We start from the raw sequence: 19,608 nt of genomic DNA, 5'->3' as shown, positions 1-19,608 counted from the left end.
GGATGGTTGGTCATGAGTTTGGGATGGAATTGGTGTATTGGATGGTTGGTCATGAATTTGGGAAGGGATTTGGAGTATTGGAAGGTTGGTCATGAATTTAGGAAGGGATTTGGAGTGTTGGAAGGTTGGTCATCAATCCTGTAAAGTACTTTTTACTTTGTTTTGGTGATTAACTTGAACTAAGTGGTATTGAGCTAAGTGGTCTGTAACTAATTTCGAAGTGAAAGATATGCTCTGCTTAATTAACAAAGAATTTGTTGGCAATCTCCCTCATTATTCACATATTGGAAATATCAAGATGCACTATATATATATATATATATATATATATATATATATATTAACATATGCTTATGCTGATGTTCTCTTCTTATTATCATGTCCAGAACAATTTAAAAGGGTCAATGTATTAAAATAATTGATATCCCCTGTTGATCTTCAAGATATTGTTTCAAGCTCCGAACGTGTCATGATATTAATCGATACGATCGCCATGAATAATAAAACGATTAAAAGAATATATGACCATTTAATAAAATGATAAATTGGAGATGATCCATCCTAATGTGAATCTACCTTGCCTGATGGTGTTTGTATAGGAATTAAAAGATTTTAAAAATTAAAATTTTATAACTGAAAAATTAATTATCATATTGATTGATCCGTTTGATTTATGTGAGTTTGTAGAGATAGTCAAACAATTTTTAGTTTTCTAAATTTATTAACTAACAACTCTTGATTTGGTTTTCTTTAAATGCCAAATAATAAATTCATGGTTTGATATTTAAAAACAATTGTCCTTTTATTGGTTGAATTTATTTAAGTAGATTTATGAAATAGTTATTTATTTAATATGACTACTAATTTGTTAAAGCAATTTTTAGATTATTATTTAACGATCTTTTTAATTTTATTCGACTATTAAAATATTTGGCAATTAATAATCCTCTAAAATTGATTAAATATTTTTATTTGACATTTGTTTTCATTATATGCCAAATTAATTTAATTGAAACCCTTTATTTTGATATGTTAAAAGTCAATTAATTTTTAATTTAAATGTCTATTGATTTTGTTTAGACAGGTTAATTTATTTTGCACAATCCTTAACAAAACCCAATTTTCATTAATTCGTGATCCATGTTTATTAGACCTTTTTTTCTTTTTTTGAAAAAATGTTATTAGACTTTTGAGTTGTTATCCAATTTTATTGAATTATTATTATTATTATTATTATTATTTGAAATGATATGCTATTATTAGTTTAGGGAATCAACCAATTTAGGCTTTAACAATTTATTGGGTTTGGGCCTTGAACTTAATGAAGCCTAAGTAATAAAATTGGGAACCTGGGGAATTTAACCCAATTCCCCTGTTTCCTAATAAAATATGCCCTTTACTTTTTAAATTTCTTTTTATCTACCCATTTCTTTTAATATTCCAATTATACCTTTAAGCAGATATGGATCGGCATTGCACAAACCGAGTCTTCCACATATTAAAGGAATTAAAGGAATTAAAGGAATTTGACATTGATCAACTAGGCTAAAAATTCCACCACCCATTTATTTGCTATGAAGTTGCTGATAGTGAATTTCCCATCCAACTGGATTTGTATTTAATTAGAAAAAGGCCATTGTGGGTGAGAGAAAGCTTTACAAAGGCAGAGAGAGGGGTGGGATGTTGGTGGAGCAGACGGTGGAGCTGGAGGAGACATGGAAAACAGAGAGCTGGGAACGGTTTGTGAAGAAGGCTTTGAAGGTGGAGTTGAGGGAGTGCAAGAAAGCCCGACCATTGTTGTCATTGAAATGGAATGAGGAAAGGTTGAAGTTTGGTTTGATGTAGTCGGAGAAGAGAGCGCGCGAGGGGGTGAGAGTAGGAAGAAGAAACAAGATGGAATATGAAGATGAAGAATGGAGGAGGCCATGCAGAAGAAGAAGAAGAGGAGGAAAGCATGAGTTTGGGTTTGGAATGGGAATTGGAATATGGGTTATGGTTGTTGTTGATGTTCATGTCCTCCCGTATTGCTATTGTGATATTGAGAGTTACAGCTCATGCCCTTTCTTCGGGTTTTTTTTTTTTTTTTTTTTTGTTCTTATGCATAAATTAAAAAAAAAAAAGTATAAAATAGATATCGAAAATAAAAGGAAAGCACACGTGGAGAATTTTTATTTTTTTTTTCCCAATAAAATTGTGTGGATTTTGCTCGAAAATGAAGGAAAACAGAGATTAAAGGCTTTTCAAAAAGGTCAAAAGGAAAATAAAGTAATTTTTATTTTTATTAAGGGTAAAGTAGGAAGTAGTGGATAGATTAAAAAAATGGAGAATGAAAGGTAAATATCCATACCCCTATTTTGGTGGGTATTGGGCCAAATTCTTCTTTAGTTATTTATATTTCGTTGGATTTCAACTTAATCATATGAATCATTTCGTTGGATTTTAAGTACACTTTACTTGGGCTGTCGTAGGCTTATTGGAATTATTTTGGGCCTTTTACTGATTCATATGATTAAGTTGAATTGAAAGCTCAAATCTTTTTTATTTGGGCCTTTTACCAATGGACAGCCCTAGCTTGATCATTAGACCATTTAAAGTCCGTTTTACTTTAGCAAGCAAATATTATCCATAAACCAATTAGACATTTATTATTTCTTTTTTTTTTTAATTTAAAATCTATCTATTTAATTGGGCAAATCAGGATTAGTATCTTTGCCTATGGGCTCAGCTCATCCGAATACAATTATGCCAACATGCGTTTTGATAAAAGAATTGGAATTGAGGTGAAATTCAAAGCAAATATAATAAAACTAAAAGCATCATTTTATTGGCTCAATTTTATTTTATTTTAGTTTTTTGCTAATTTCCCTTTGTTATCAATTCCTCTTCTTCTTTTTTTTCTCTTTTATTTTAGCTATTTTTCTCTATTTAATTTATTTTTCTTTCGCCACTTATTTATATATATATATATATATATATATTTTTCTCGGTAGCCTCTTTTAAATTTTTTTTTTTTTTTTGCCTTTTCATTTTTTTTTTGGGGCTTTTTGCCTTATGCCTTTTTTCTCCTTTTCATTTTTTTTTTTTTAAATATTTTTCATTTCTCTTGTCCTACTACAAGATTTCATCTCTTTTGCAAAAATTGGAGAAAGGAGTTTAATCATAGAGAAGAATATAAAAAGATATTTCATTTTTTATTTTTATCTAAAAATCTTTTAAATCCTTCGTTTTGCAAGAATGACTAATGATTTTGTTTTGAAAAAAAAATGATATTTATGTGATAAATTTTAATTGAAATATTAAAAAAAAAAAATTAATAGTAATCATTTAAATTATCATCTATATATAGATTCTAGTGATGATGTAGCATTTTTTCTTTAAAAAATGACAATTTATCCTATATCATTATGCAAAATTGTTTTTCATTTTATAAATTCAAAATAACAAAAAATGCATTTCATTGCTTTATTTGAATTTAGAATTTGAAAAAATTCAAAAACATTCTCTATAATAGGAGTAAATTTGGAAAACGTCTTACGTTTTACATTATTACAAAAAAATTTGGAAACAAATATATAAAAATATATTAGGTAATATTTATTATTTAATATAAGATATTTATTTTATATAGATATATAAAGATAATGGTTACAATTTGCAAAAATAAATATTTTTTTACGATATTGATATATATATATATATATATATATATATATATATGATGTTTACCAGAATTTAGTGTTTATCATTTTTCAATCTCATAAAACATTTTCGAATGAATTACAGAACATGTTTTTAATCTAAAAATACAAGATTATAAAAGAGTTTTTGAGTGAATGTCCATTTAATATGGTTTTAATGGACATTGACCATATATTTTTAAAAACTAAAATTATGACCAAACATATGGGTAAATGGACCCAGATACCCCTTTTCTAAAGTACTTTAAAAAACAAATGACAGGGAAAACGTTTTCATGAAGAAAACATATATGTTTGGGCAAAATTTGGAGAGCAAATGTTAAATTTATCCAGATTTTTTCATAAATATGGAGATTATTCAAAAATTGATTTGAATGGACCAAATTACCCTTACAAAGAGAATAACCCTAAACCGTTCTCAACTCTTCCCACCGTTCTTTCTATTTCTTCTTCCGCAGCAAGCAATTTTCAAAAACTCAAACAAGTTTGAATCCTTAGATTTTATCATCTAAAGGATAATACTTTAGTTATCACGGTTATTTTGGCGAGATACTTACAAACGTTTTTGTTAATTTATCTTCGGGTTGTTGTATATAAACTTGAAATTTACAATTAGTATAAAATCTTTAGGTTTTTTTTTTAGCACACATAGATATATATATATATATATATATAATATCTTTGCATTGTTTTAAAACAATAGGCTTTAGTTTAATAGGCTTTAGTTTAAGTTTAAATTGACAATAGTTTTAGCACATTCTTAAATTGATAATAGTTTTAACTTTTTTAAAGCGTTATGTGATTTTTTTTAGAACGTTATTTCTCTCCATAAGCATTACATAATAAAACTGAAATTCATTAATTTTAATTAATTATCATATCAACACATTATCGATTAGCACCCAAAAAAATATTTGAAAACAAGCTTATAGTCTAAAAATTAAACATTTTATTTCAAAAAAAAAAAGCATAAGATCTACAATCCTAAGCATAAAACTACAATCCTTGAACACCTACAATCCTTGAGCAGAAACCATTTTATGGACTAATAAATAGAATTATACACCAAAATAAATAAATAAATAAATTTAATAAAATCCTAATAAAGCAAGCAAATCCTAAGTAATTAATTAATTATAATCCTAATGATGGAGGTTGACTTGAAGAGTCGTTGAGATCGTGGCATTATTTCCAATCTCGATTCCATGAATACCAGATGGCAACACATTGTAAGCGGTGTTTTGGATGATATTGAAGCTCTTGCAAGGATCAAGTTCCAATTTGACATTTTGGGTTCCACCAGCAGCTACAAATACTCTCTCAAATGCTATCAGTTTCTTAATAGAAGTTCCAATAATACCCTGTGGAGCCTTTGCATATACGAGTACAACCTCACTCCCATCCTTGTCACCCACATTTTGCACTGCTACTTCAAGTGTCACTGTATTAGCTTCACAGCTTAGTTGGTCCACTTCAGCAGCCGGACAATCTGACTTAAATTTGGGATCCGAATAGTTGACCACGCGACAATGCTGGTGGTTTTCCAATTTGAAGTCTAGCTTTTGAGTGGATGATACAAGCTTGTATGCAAATTTTGTGTAACTCATTCCATAACCAAATGGGTAAACAGTTGACCCATTAAAGAACCTGTAAGTCCTTCCAGGATAATTTAAGCTTTCAACCGGCCTCAGTTGCATTGATGTCATTGGGATCTGGTCAACATAATCAGCTTCGTACCATGTCATAGGTAATCTACCCCCTGATAGATTGATTGTCAGGTACATATTGAGTTGAGTTTTGAGTAATGAATTAGAGAAAAAAAAAAGAAATTAATTAATTAATTTTAAAAAAAAAGCTCACCTGGATTGTAATTGCCAAACACAACATCTGCAATGGCCTGGCCTCCTTTTTCACCAGGATATCCAACCCATAAAATGGATTTGATTTTTGGATTATTCTTAGCAAAAGTAATATCAACCCCTCCACCAGACATGATTACAAGAACAACCGGACCTTTGGCAGTTGCAGCTACTTGGTTGATGAGGTCAGTTTGGTCTCCTGGAAGCAGGAGATTCTTCCTATCTACCCACTCCGCCTCTATGGAGAGATCTAAACCCACAAACAATAATGTAGCATCTGCATTTTTAGTGGATTCCATTGCTGTGAAAATTAATCCATCGTTACCAACACATGTAACATTGGAACATCCCGTTTCAAATGTAACCTTTTTGTTCTTGATTGCGGAAAATGCATCAAATGGAGAAACCATCTTACAGGGGACACCGGCATAGTTTCCAATCATGGCAGTTGTGGCATTGCCATGAGGTCCTACTATTGCAATGCTATTAACTTTGTTGATATCGAGAGGTAAAGTATCATCATCATTTTTCAAAAGTACAATTCCTTCCCTTGCTGCCTGAGCGGCCAACTCTACATGTTCATCCGAGCATACATCATCCTTACCAAGAGATTGGAATTCAGGACTTCCATCGAAGAAACCAAGCCTCATCAACACAACATAAAGATACCTAAGTGATCTATCAATGTCACTTTCTTTGATTAATCCTGCACGAACCGCGCTTTGGAGACTTTCAGGATAGAAAGTTCCACAATCCAGATCCAAGCCTAATAATAAAATTGTTGCATTGGAGTCATTAATATTAATAATATAAAACTATGTATAATAAGTCTTATTAAGAGCTACAAACCTGCTGTAAGGGTTTGTGAAGAAGCTTGCTCTTTATTGTCCCCTAAAAATTTGGTATAATCCACAATTACCTCAACAGAATCACAATCAGCGACAATATATCTGCCACATTGCAAAACAAAATAAAACTGTTAAGTTTAAGTATATCAAACAAAACGAACATATTTTATCGATTGATGCTTAATGTATAAAATAAAATGTTGATTATCGGCTATATATATATATATATATACACATATATTTATGAATTGATAATTAAAATAGGTACCCATGAAGATCCCATTCGCCTCTGATGAGGCCCTTTAAAAGATTAGGATCGGCGCAGGTTGGAATGCCATTGACACGATTAAAAGAGCACATCACACTGGAAACATCACCATCTTTGACACACATCTCAAAAGGACGAAGAAAAGTTTCCATCATATCTTGTTCGGTAACCTAATGACAAATTGATCATAAGTTAAACATAAGTATATACATAGAGGGAGAGTTATTTATATCATTATTTATGATGATTAAGAAATGAATAATTAGTATTTAAAGGAGAAAGCGCCACATACCTTAGCATTGAAATGGAATCGATCCACTCCAAGCCAACTATCAAGATCATAGGCGGCATAGTGCTTACAGCAAGAAGCAACCTTCAGAGGTCTAGAGTTCAAATCTGTAGTGTTTTCTGTCCCTTTAACATCCTGAAGCCCCCTCACATAATTGGTAGCATATACACCAACTACATATGGATCTTCACCGGGTGTCTCATGACATCTTCCCCATCTTGGATCTCTCACCACATTTATGTTGGGACTCCAAAATGTCAATCCAGCTCTTCCTAGATTATACATTGCCCTTGCTTCAGTCGACACAATCTGCAAACATACATGACATATATATTCATTTAATTAATATATATTCACTCAATTAATAATTTAATGTCACAATTTACATTATATTATATATTCATTTAATTAATAAATTAATTAATATGTATTCGCTAAATTAAATAAAATAATTAATATCACAGTTACAAATGTATTAGTTAATAATTAGAAAACACCTGCATTAGTTTTAATACATACCTCGCCTATGTTTTTCCAGAGTGATTGATTGAAAGATGCGGCAGTGAGAAGAACAACCGGAAAACTTGTAGCACCGGGAACAACATCATCGAAAATAGTGCCGGGACCAACATTTGAGACACCATGGAGTGCTTCTGACCACCACTCGTACTTAGGAAGTCCAATCCTCGCCACTCCTGCGGCTGTATTTCCCGTCTGTTGCACCTTCTCTGCCAGTGTCATCCGGTCCACCAAGTCCTTTGCCCTCACTTCATATGACAGTGAAGAGTCGCAGTATGCAAACTTGCTCATCTCCAACCCAAGTTTCATGAATCTCGAAGGGTGGCATACATGACTTACATCATCATTAGATAGTGATAGAGCCTTTGGGTTCATCTCTCTACCATAACTCCTGGCTAACAAAGCAAACCAAAAACACACTAGGATCAACCTAAAACATGCCATCTTGACTATTGACTAGTATTGTACTTGTACCAATCTTATGCGTGGAAGTTGTCTATTTATAGTGCTATTAGTGTAACAGACTCATAATACTTATGAAGTCAATCGGTTTTTATTATCCCTATATATCATGAACCGGTTTTTATTATCCCTATAAAATGATCGGTTAAGATTATAACTAATATTATTATCCATATAACTAATATTATTAATAAAATATTATCTATTTTATCTCTATATATATATATATATTTAAAAATCCATTTATCTTGAATTAATTAATAAAATTAAATGAGATTGTTTAGTACTAATTTATTGGAGATGTTATTATTATGTTTAAATCTTACCTGATTGTAGTTATCAAATAGGAGAAATAAAATGAAAAGAGTTAGGATACTGTATATATGTTTTTTTTTTCTATATTATTTATATATATGTATATATATATATATATAATTTTGTTAACTTTCTTCTATAAATATGAAAATATCACTTTATTAATACATTATATATTTTTGCAACACTATATATAGATACAACAATAATCCATATCATTCACTTAAAAAACAAATAATCCCTATCACGTGATGGTCATCTTTTTATTATTTTATTTTTTTGTTTAGTTTTTTTATTTTTATTTTTTCTTTTCCACTGTATCTAAGTTTACTGCTAGTCTTTTTTTCTTACAAAAAAATTAATATAAAAATTTATAAAAAAGTGAAAGCATACTTGACCAATTAAATTAGCTTGAGAGTATATGAAGTCTAATTTTTAATTTCGACATGAGCATGACTCCTAGGATACGTTGTGTATTTCATCAAGAAATAATTTCCATGTATCTTTTAACTTTCATTTCAGATAGTCTAGTGATAGTAGTAGTTTTGATCACTCGTATATGTATTGACTCTATGATAGTTTTCCAGTTAAACGTGAAAACTGCTTTAGTGATGTATATTTACTATTTTAGCCTTAAAAGAAAAATTACTGTTTTAGTTAATGTGTTAATATGGATTCAAATCTTTTACTGTTTTTTTTTCTCAGTCCCCATTTTCATCCACAATTAATAATATCATATTATTTAAAAACATTAGCAAAAAAAATTAAAAAATAATTAAGTGAAGAAAAAAATGCTTCTTTCTCAGTTAATTTTTATATATCATTGATTGAACATGAAAATAAAGACAAAAAATTTTCATCATATTAATATCATCGAGGAACCTAAAGTGAGCCTGGATTTTTGACTAATGGGGGCAAATAATTGATACAATATATAAAATTATACATGCTAATTTTAAATAAGATTATTCAAAATCTACTTAAAATATTTGTAAATTCTTTGCATAAATTTTAAATTATTTAGTAAAATATTATAGATTATTTATTAATGTAACAGTAATAATTGTTTTACACAAATTTAGTGATATTTTATTTAAATAAAATTTAGTAAAAATATCTTGAATTTAGAAAAAAAATTAAAAAAAAACTAAACTCTGTCGTTAAATACATGTACATGCTTTTAATATTATATATATATATATATATATATATATGTATATATAAAATAAAATTTACACTTTAGATTACTTTAAATAAATATTTTTGCAAATTATAAAACTTTAATTTAAAAATAATTAACGAAATAATTTCATTCAAATTAGTTTTACGGAAATTTCACAAACAATTGTATAATATAAATATAAGAAAATATGTGTTTAGCAATAAATATATGATAAAAATACAAACAAAAAAGCTAAATCAAATTAGTTGTTTGATTTTACTGATGCTCCTTCTCTCGTCATACTGAAAAAAATATATATATATAAATATGTTGGTATATTGTATTTTCAAATGCATTTATGTAAATAATATAGCACTTTCACCTGTGTATATTTGAAGCATGTAGAAAAATTTTGTCTACTATTTAAAATTTCGTTTAATTTAAATATATCCAATTAAAATAAATTTTATTTTCTATGTAATAAATTAAAAAATAGAAGATCCTAATTATCTTTTTGACCGAGGATAAGATATGCTTCTGTTGCTTGTTGAAGATAAGTATTATGGAGCCAATATATAATAAAAATATGAAAATATTTACTAAGATTAAACCATTAAAAAAAATTAAATTGCTCCCACACTGGCTCCGCCACCTACTACTTCGTTTCCCATATTAATTTATACTTCAACAAAACAGAAACCAAAGAGCTCTACACTCTATATATGCCTGAATAATTAAATTCAGAAACGGTGTTATATATATACATATACCTGTTTGTCTAGGAAGCCTAATGCTGCGGTTAGCACGTTATGGATTACCTTTTAGAAAAAGAAATTGTAACCCCAACTTGGAAATTAATAATTTTTTTGTCTGCTTCTGCGATATTTTGCGCTTGAAGCTTGAATTTCCTATCCAGTTTGTTTGATGTTCATTTGAGCTTGTTCTAGGCCCAATTCATGGGAAAGCTTATCAAAATTATTAATTAAATAAAGATCAGTAAATATCAATATCACACACACACACACACACACACACACACACATATATATATATATATATATATACAAAAATTCTATAATATAGACATCCATATTTTTTCACACTGCAAATATTCATAAAAAAATAATTTTTTCAAAAACATCATTTTTTAAGATGTCCGTACTATAAAAAATGTGAATATCTGCATCATAAAAGACTTCTATATCTATATATATATATTTTAAATTTCAAGACCAGTTTCTTTAAATAATTGGGATCTACTTAGTTGATATGCCTCTCAATACCCACATTTATAAAGTCATAGATTTGAAACAACAACATTTTATCCTCTTTAGATTATAAGTTGTTTTAATGATTAAAAAAAATTAAGAATAAAGCCGAATTAGTGTGGGGTCTATCTAATTATAGCTTACAACTTTTTACCATAATTTAGATCAAGTTGCATAATTTTTGGTGAATAGATTAAATGGTAATCTGCAAATTTATCAGTTTGGACAATTTCAACAAATAAAACCTAAATGAAATTATTAACTTGAAAATCAAACTCAGCTTGGCAAATTTAAATTAACTAACTAATGGCAAATAAAGTTGAATCAATTATAAGTCACTCACATTTACTATTGGAAAATTATAGATTCAAGATATCAGATAAAAAAAACTATTATAAATGATAAAATAAATAAATAAATAAACTAATTAAAACTAATAAATAAACTAATTAAAACTCGAGTGTTGGGGTGCCAAATCATTATTTAAGGGAAATTTACACAGTTTTCTTGTGAGAGACAACTTCAACCTAAAACGCAATTCAGCCACATAAATCTATATAGTGAGGGGTATATAATTAAACTTTCAATTTTTGAATAGGAGAAATTACACGTAATCCTTTTTTGAATAACTTGAAATTGTCCTTTTTGAAAAATGAGAAATAAAGAAAAAAAGATTGTGCTTAATAATGGAATGTTTATAATAACATTTTGTGATGATCAGAATATACATTAAAAAAAAAAAATTCGGAACAAATTAATCAACTCCTTTAGAGATCTCTATCTTTGCTTATTCTGATTCTCCCAGTAAATTTTCTCCCACATGTCCACTTGTTTAAGTGAATCTGCCTTTTTCTCAAGAATTGAAAAAAGAGATGAAGGATTAAAAGGAGGAGGCATGGTGCATGGGTTAGCGTTAGATGGATACTTTACCATGGAATCCCTCATATACTTTTTTTCTAAGTCCTTTGCTGGACAAAACATTGACTCCAAACAAAGTTCTGTAGCATTTTGAGGGATTGTAGGCTTGAATTTTAATAGCTTTGCATATTCATTTAACAGATGAAACATATAGTCATACACATTGTCCATCTTTAGCTCTTCCTTGATGAACTCTACTGCTGCCTTGCCAATGTCTTGTGCCTATTCATAGATATCAGTCTATATTATGAATTGCTCTTAATCCATAATTAACACCATGCAATTAGAGAATTCTTTTTCTGCTTAAATACTTCTACTTTGCCCACTGTTTCAATCTAGGCTTTCCAGTTTTATTTTATTTTTATTTATTTTTTACAATTGACTGCCTCAATTTTTGTTTTATTTTAAGGTAGATTTTGCATACATAAACCCTTATAAGAAGGATATTTTTTTAATCTTATTTTTATAGTTTTGAATTAAACCCTTATAAGAAGGATTTTTTTTAATCTTATTTTATATTTTTGAATTTATTTAATGATATCTTTTATATATAATAACGTATTTATTTTAACCATAATTTTCATTTTTGTTTTATCCATATTGAAACAAAAACTAAAATTAAGGGTCTCAGTTGAAAAGTAGAAAATATAGGGTCCAAATTTGAAATCACAAAATTGAAGCACTCAATTGAAAACATTAAAAAGTAGAATGCCTAGATTGAAATTAGGGGTAAAATTAATGGGCTCAGAATTATGATTAATCTTTTTTTTTTTTTTTAACCCGAAATTGAAGCCTCGAACTAAAATTTTTTTATATAATAAACAATAGGAAAAGTTGTAGCAAGGGACATAATTAAAAAGGCATTTCTAACGTAATTATTACCTGTTTTTGGTGGATGTTGCCCCAGTCGACAGCATGCTTAATGGATCTGCACTTATCATTGTCCTTTATGGGCCAGTAATGCTGCATTGGCTTCAAACCTCGGCTAAAGAAATCATAATATCTCGGATTTACTAATAAAGTAAGAGAATCACATGAAAGAATGTATTTTTCGCTCACAGACCAAGCGTTCCCTTCAATGTAGATCTTAAATCTGCAATGTTCATGAATTTATATCAAGGACAATAGAAAGAAAAATAATATACGTATATAGTTAATCGAAGCTGGAAATGCGCCAATTAAATTATCAAATTAACATTAATACTGTATAATTATAACGAATGGAGATGAAGAGGGAAGATAAACAATTATTAATTGATATATTGCATGTACATATACATTATAATTTATATATATATATATATATATATACCTATGGGTGCACTGGCTTGCTAAATCTGAATTCTTGAACCCTTCCTTGGTCTCTCGATGCCAATCCTGGAAAAGCAATATTGATCATACCATATTTATCATTTTTGTTATTTATCATCATCATCATCATCATCATGAGTACTAATTGGATCGTTATTGAAATCATAATACTAATCGAATATATTCAATAATATATAATTTTATTTTATAAATATATATTTTAAATTTAATATGAAAAAAAATAAACATTTTAAGATTACCAACTAGATTGATATATGATTTATGGATTCCATTGGTAATTGTCATCCAAAAAAAAAAAAAAAAATGCATGTTGCAACAATTATGTTTTTAGTGCCCCCACCTATACAATATCCTTATCCATCTATATTTTAATAAGCGAATGAGCATATAAAGAGCACAACTAAATAATAATGATTAAAAAAAAAAAAAAGATATAATATATTAGGATTTCATCTGCTTTGTAAAATACACATAATAGCGTTAAAAAAAAAAAAAGAGCTGAAAAAAGAATTAAAATAAAGAAATGAATTAAGAAAAGGAGAAAAAAAATAAATAAATTAAAGATTACCTGGACAAACAAGCGAGCATTCCAGTCCTGTTTGTCTGTAGGATTACATTTCATCAAGTCCCTCCTTGTCCAAGCGACACCTGGGTTTCCCTTCCAATAAGCATAGGGTTCCCTATTGTCACGGACTTGTTTGTTTACCCTTCAAGCCGTGCGGCCTTAGTTGCTATTCCGACCCTTTGTTGCAACTAAGTAAGCCTTTTGCCCACTAAAAGAGAAAGCTAAGCAAAGAAAGCTAGAGCACAAAGAGAGTTTGGGAGAATGAAAGTATATTGCTACAAAGAGAGCTTTACAAGAGAATGTGAGAATTCTTGGATGGTTTGGCCAAATGAGGCCTCCACCTATTTATAGGCATACAAAGCTTAATCCTACGGCTATAATTGCTTTAATCCTACGGTGGAGAATGGTTCCCACCTACTCCCACCTACTTTACATAAAATATCTAAAGAAACATCTAGAATGGATATGTACATGGCTTGGCCCATTGTAAGGCCCAAAATAGGCCCAAAGTGGATTATAAGGCCCAAAATGGATTGGAAGGCCCAAAATGGAGAGAATGCTCACCAAGTGTTTGATGAAATGCTTCAACCGTGACATTCTCCCCCACCTATGCCGTCGACGTCCTCGTCGAGCTTGCTTCATGGAACCTTTTGATAGCAGGTTCCCAACTTGCTTCGCTAGCGGGAAGTCCTTTTTCACGGGACGTGACACTCTCCCCCACCTAAACTCGCGACGCCCTCGTCGCGCCTTCTTCCTTGCCCGCCGAATGTGATCTTTGAGTTGCCGTTGTGTATCTTCGTGCTCCCCAGTTACTTCACCATCCGGCAGGTCCTTCCCCTTCACCAAGTATTTGGTGTAGTTGGGTATGCCTTTATGTTGACCGACTCGACCCGCAGGTGTGGCTTCAACACTCTTGGTGGGTGAAGTCACTATCGTCGAGGGTGCTCCTCTTGACTTACCTTTCGCTAGGGCCTCCGTGCCCCCTTTCCTTGCAATGGGAAGTGACTCTTCATAGCGTCGTGCCTTCCCGTCATGTACCTCGTTTTGTTGAGGTGATGGTTTGGCTAAGTTCCCTTCCTTAGCCTCTTCGTGCTGTCTCTTGTCGTTTCCACAACTTGAAGCCAATGCACGCAAGCTCCCTTGGTGCAACTCCTTTGGCACATGTTGTACCTTAGGAGATGTCTTGGCATGGTTTAAGGCATCCTCACTAGGCTTTTGGGCAGCAGCCAAGTTGATTTGCTCCTCCCTCTCAACTTGCAATGCTGACAAAACCTTGGCCTCCCGCTCGCTAGCTTGTTCCGTAGGCACCATGCACGTCGTTCCCCCATCCATGATGCATAACTTGCTTGCAAATGGGAGTGGGAAAGCCTTTACTTGGTTGAAGAAGTCCATACCAAGGACAACCTTGTAGTCATCCATGGACACAACCGTTAGATTCAATTGGCCCTCCCAATCGCCGATGGTGGTTTGCACACCTCTAGCAACTCCTTGGAGTGGCTTTGCATCTGAGTTCACCGCCTTTACGGAGCCCCTTTCTTTGGTCGCCTCGATCCCAAGCCTTCGCGCCTCCTCCACCGATAGGAAATTATGTGAGGCACCCGTGTCCACCAACGCCTTGGTGGGCACCCCATTGAGTTTTGCCTCCACGAACACTAGGCCACTCTTCTTTGTCTCCTTAGGAGCAGCCTTGATAGCGTTTAACAGCTGTAAGGAACCTATTTGTGTTTGCTCTTTAGTTTCCCTCTCTTCGAGCATGGCATTTAATGACTTCCTCTTTGGACAATCTTTTGCCCAATGGAGATCGTCGCATAGGAAGCAATTTCTCTTTGGCTTTAGTTCGGGCTTGGCTCCTTTCTTCCAATCTTTGCTAGGTAATGGTGGCCTTCTTTGATGTTCCTTGCTTTGGGGACTTTTATAGAACTTGTCTCCCCCACCTGTAGTATAATTATTCTCATCTAATTGAGCTTGCATAAGGGACAAGGTTTCAATTACCTTTGTTTGGAAAGCTTGGCTTTCATGACGCCACGCCTCGGTGTTGGCCTCGTTGGTGCTTTGCATGGTACCTCTAAGCTCCCCCACTTGGCCTTCCACTCGGCCATCGAGCTCCCCCATGCCTTGCTCCACACAATCAAGCCGCTCCAACATGTCGGCAACGGCCAACTCCATCTTGACCACCTTGGTCTCCATGGCGGTGAGAACGTCCTTCGACTTTGAACGCCCACGTCCCTTCCTTGCAGCTTCGGGGATGGCATCCCTTCCCCTTGCTTCTTCAATCACAACCTCTGAGGAAGACATGTTGCTCTAGATGCTAGCTTTAACCTTGGCTCTGATACCACTTGTCACAGACTTGTTTGTTTACCCTTCAAGCCGTGCGGCCTTAGTTGCTATTCCGACCCTTTGTTGCAACTAAGTAAGCCTTTTGCCCACTAAAAGAGAAAGCTAAGCAAAGAAAGCTAGAGCACAAAGAGAGTTTGGGAGAATGAAAGTATATTGCTACAAAGAGAGCTTTACAAGAGAATGTGAGAATTCTTGGATGGTTTGGCCAAATGAGGCCTCCACCTATTTATAGGCATACAAAGCTTAATCCTACGGCTATAATTGCTTTAATCCTACGGTGGAGAATGGTTCCCACCTACTCCCACCTACTTTACATAAAATATCTAAAGAAACATCTAGAATGGATATGTACATGGCTTGGCCCATTGTAAGGCCCAAAATAGGCCCAAAGTGGATTATAAGGCCCAAAATGGATTGGAAGGCCCAAAATGGAGAGAATGCTCACCAAGTGTTTGATGAAATGCTTCAACCGTGACATTCTCCCCCACCTATGCCGTCGACGTCCTCGTCGAGCTTGCTTCATGGAACCTTTTGATAGCAGGTTCCCAACTTGCTTCGCTAGCGGGAAGTCCTTTTTCACGGGACGTGACACTATCCACCCATCCCATCTTCTTGTTTCCTTCTTCTAAGTCCTTCACCAAATGCTCCCATGGCTTTATGTTAACCTCAGGCCTACCCACCAATACTCTAGTTTTATTTTCTTTCCCCACAATTTTTTTGTGAATTTTAAAAAATTTAAACACCAACAATTAAGAGAAAATGACCATTAAGTTCACAAGCAAGATTTTTCTTTACACAATCAGACATTTGTTCATTTTTCTATGGGTCGAGCAATTTCAAATTGCTCGGGGTCAGTATTACTGACTACAGTAATGCAAGGAGCACAAAGATGTCAAAAATGTTTATAAATGATGTAACTATGTACACTAGCTGTTGAAAAATTTATATAATTCAAACATAGAAAATTACAAACCAATTAAAAATTATTATATCATTTCTATTATTATTTGATATACAATTTAGTATTGCTAGCATTATTGTACTTAATAACTAAATAACCTTAAAGATGTTTAATTATAAAACTATATAAATATACATTGTTCGATATTTTATGATTAAACATTTTTAAAAGATTATGTCATGAGATATCTGAACCAAAATGTTGGTAGTGTAAAGGATAATTTCGATCGTGCATGCAAGCAAAATTTCTTTTATGTTTATTCCAATCAGATTATATTGAAAATATAATCCAATCTAATTCAACTGAATATATAATAAGTAGTATAGTCAAATCCATTTTAATTCTACACTTCAAATGGGCAACAAGTAATTTTTTAATTTATTATTTTAAAAGATAAAAAACAATTTTATTTATCTCTCTTAAAGTTTAATTTGAATATAATTTCATACTTTTAATTTAAGAAATATCATTAATCTCCTCAGTATTTTAAAAATCATCCTCAAAACTCTTCTATAAATTCATTTGCACAATCTCAAACTAATATCAGCTATATTTTCTAAAGAAGTGGTAGTTGTAATATTTAAAAATATGATTGATTGTATTTTTATTAGTGCATACTATAAGGGTTGAGATGAAATATACCATTAAAATCTGAAATATACCTTTTAAAAATAAAAATCTTTAAAAGTAAAAATAATAAAACATGGTGAAAAATCTTACCATCCCCAAAAGGACCAATCCGGGAAGGCAATATCAACTGTGTTATCGTCACCACAGTAACCAAACAACAAACCGGGGTCTGTGGCATTGGCGTGGACATAACTAAACAAAGGCTGATCATGGCAATTAAACACAAGCTCCAGATCAGGCACTTTTCCTGGGTACCTCCGTAGTAACTGTACAACCCCCCACCATGTGAATAAATCCCTCGTCTGATATGACCTATCATATCTCTCCACGTAAGCCTTCCCATCCACTATCACCAATTTAAAGTGGGACCTTGCTCTGGCTTTTTCTATCATATCCTTTGATATCCCTGTGTGGGACCATGGGCTCAGATCTTCATAGATCCATCTGAAATATTCCGGACACGTTGACGGCTCTGATGAGACGCAGTTAGCATCTTGTTCTGAAATGTGGTCAGGTTTGTTGTTGGAGGGGCAGGTTCGTGTGTGTACGTACTCAGTGCAATTGAGTGGGATTTCCATATCTTGTGTGGAGTTTTTGGGGATTTTGGTTTTTTGTTGAGGGCATTTTTGGGATGTAATTTTGGTTGTTAGAATTGGTCCCAGAGTTGATCTAGTCAGAATCTGCAACGTAAGGTACAGTACCAAAAACAAGAAGGGTCTCTTTTAGAATGGATATCACAGAAGACTCGTAAACTAAAATGCATGATTATTATTATTTTTTCCTTTTGATATTGGCAACGAATGAATCAAACATCGAATTATTGTGGAAGGAAACATTAATTTTGTCATTGATCTTTAATACTCAACTAATCAAGATTAATTAAAAGAAATCAAGATTTCACTAAATTTTGTGAATGGAAAGAATTAAAATATTTTAGAAATAATAATAATAATAAAGGATACAAATGAAGTTTATAAAAGATGTTGATGTTAGTATAATTTTCTCTTGTTAATATACAAGATGAGAATTTTGTATTCAGTTTAAGTGCATTTTATTATTCAACTCCAAAAAAAAAAAAAAAAAGTGCATTTTATTATTTAAATCAATTAGCTCAATCATATATTACTTCTTCTTCTCTTATTTATCCAATGGGCTCAATAATTTGATGCTATATATAATGGCAATTCATACTAATACATGTTCCTATATAAACACGTGCTTTCACGAAGCAGGTGTTATATATGGATCTTTTTTTCCTTATCACAAAACTTTTATAATAATGTTTTAACTAATTACTACAAAATAATAATTGATATTTTAAATCCTTTTCCCAAAAAAAAAAAAAAAAAAAAACTCAATTAGACTAACTTGCAATAAAAATGAAATTAACAAAAAAACAAAAAACCAAAAAAAAAAAAAAAAAAAAAAACAAATGAAGACCAAGTATACAATTTTAAAACTAAAAGTATTAAAGTGCATTTATTTCCAAAGTAATTATAGAGTTGATGATATATTTATTATATAATAATAACAACCCAAACTAGTTAATTATATGAAAAATTGAGGGCGGTATGGAGAAAAATGACACATGCAGTGTAAAAACGAAAAAACCAACAAACAACCACTATCAAACATCCACATTTGTCAATCTTTCTTCCCCAATTTAACATATGTCCACAAAAAATCCATATTCACACTAATGACTTCCTCTTGAGTTAAAAAGAACATTTAGCCAAACAGTTGCAGTAATTATGATTTACCATAATCTAAGATAACATATTAACATGTATATATGCAATATATATATATATATATATATAATTTTATTCTATTGGATATTCTCTTAATTATGTGTAATTTCAATGAAATATTTCGCTAATTACATATAAATAGGTGCCAGGTTCAATATAAATTGCATAACAACGTCTACGTAGAAAATTATTATATATTTATGTATATATACTGTTGGACAAATTTCTATCCAAGATTTTGAGATTAGAAAATTACAAAATATAGAGAAGAAGAATACATTAAGAAGGTTGAAATACTTACAGGAGTATTGAGCACGTAGGTGGAGACAAAACCTCCAACTAAAAGGAGCAAGAGGATGAAGAAGATAGCAGACGACTTCATCAATGGCCGCCAAATCGTTTCTTTGAAACCCGGCTGCGAGCTGT

At 31.6% G+C, this 19,608-nt stretch overlaps 2 protein-coding genes across 2 annotated transcripts; both read right to left on the bottom strand.

Moving 5' to 3' along the window:
• Positions 1-4,624: 4,624 nt before the first annotated feature.
• LOC107433503 (probable beta-D-xylosidase 5) lies at positions 4,625-7,935 on the bottom strand. Its single transcript, XM_016044788.4, has 6 exons — positions 7,482-7,935; positions 6,966-7,271; positions 6,674-6,843; positions 6,407-6,507; positions 5,559-6,323; positions 4,625-5,457 (listed from the first exon to the last, which is right to left on the bottom strand). The coding sequence occupies exons 1-6, from the start codon at positions 7,923-7,925 to the stop codon at positions 4,841-4,843; spliced, it is 2,403 nt and encodes an 800-aa protein (XP_015900274.3). The 5' UTR covers positions 7,926-7,935; the 3' UTR covers positions 4,625-4,840.
• Positions 7,936-11,373: 3,438 nt separating this feature from the next.
• On the bottom strand, positions 11,374-19,608 carry LOC107418594 (uncharacterized). The gene is made up of 7 exons (XM_060814257.1): positions 19,484-19,608; positions 17,522-18,111; positions 16,433-16,512; positions 13,507-13,631; positions 12,919-12,983; positions 12,489-12,699; positions 11,374-11,828 (listed from the first exon to the last, which is right to left on the bottom strand). Exons 1-7 carry the CDS (start codon positions 19,562-19,564, stop codon positions 11,466-11,468), a joined length of 1,515 nt encoding a protein of 504 aa, XP_060670240.1. The 5' UTR covers positions 19,565-19,608; the 3' UTR covers positions 11,374-11,465.

Source organism: Ziziphus jujuba, chromosome 2 (genome assembly GCF_031755915.1).
Source record: "Ziziphus jujuba cultivar Dongzao chromosome 2, ASM3175591v1".
Taxonomy (NCBI): domain Eukaryota; kingdom Viridiplantae; phylum Streptophyta; class Magnoliopsida; order Rosales; family Rhamnaceae; genus Ziziphus; species Ziziphus jujuba.
Note: the sequence above shows the minus strand (reverse complement) of the source record. Positions and strands in the feature narration are given on the sequence as shown.

Coding starts and splice junctions, on each gene's coding strand:
- LOC107433503 (XM_016044788.4), bottom strand. CDS start 7,925: ATGGCATGTTTTAGGTTGATCCTAGTGTGTTTTTGGTTTGCTTTGTTA. Junction 7,272..7,481: donor TCTGGAAAAACATAGGCGAG/GTATGTATTAAA, acceptor GTATGTTTGCAG/ATTGTGTCGACTGAAGCAAG. Junction 5,458..5,558: donor GTTTGGCAATTACAATCCAG/GTGAGCTTTTTT, acceptor TCAATCTATCAG/GGGGTAGATTACCTATGACA.
- LOC107418594 (XM_060814257.1), bottom strand. CDS start 19,564: ATGAAGTCGTCTGCTATCTTCTTCATCCTCTTGCTCCTTTTAGTTGGA. Junction 16,513..17,521: donor GATTGGTCCTTTTGGGGATG/GTAAGATTTTTC, acceptor ATTGGTGGGTAG/GCCTGAGGTTAACATAAAGC. Junction 12,700..12,918: donor GCAAGCCAGTGCACCCATAG/GTATATATATAT, acceptor TGAACATTGCAG/ATTTAAGATCTACATTGAAG.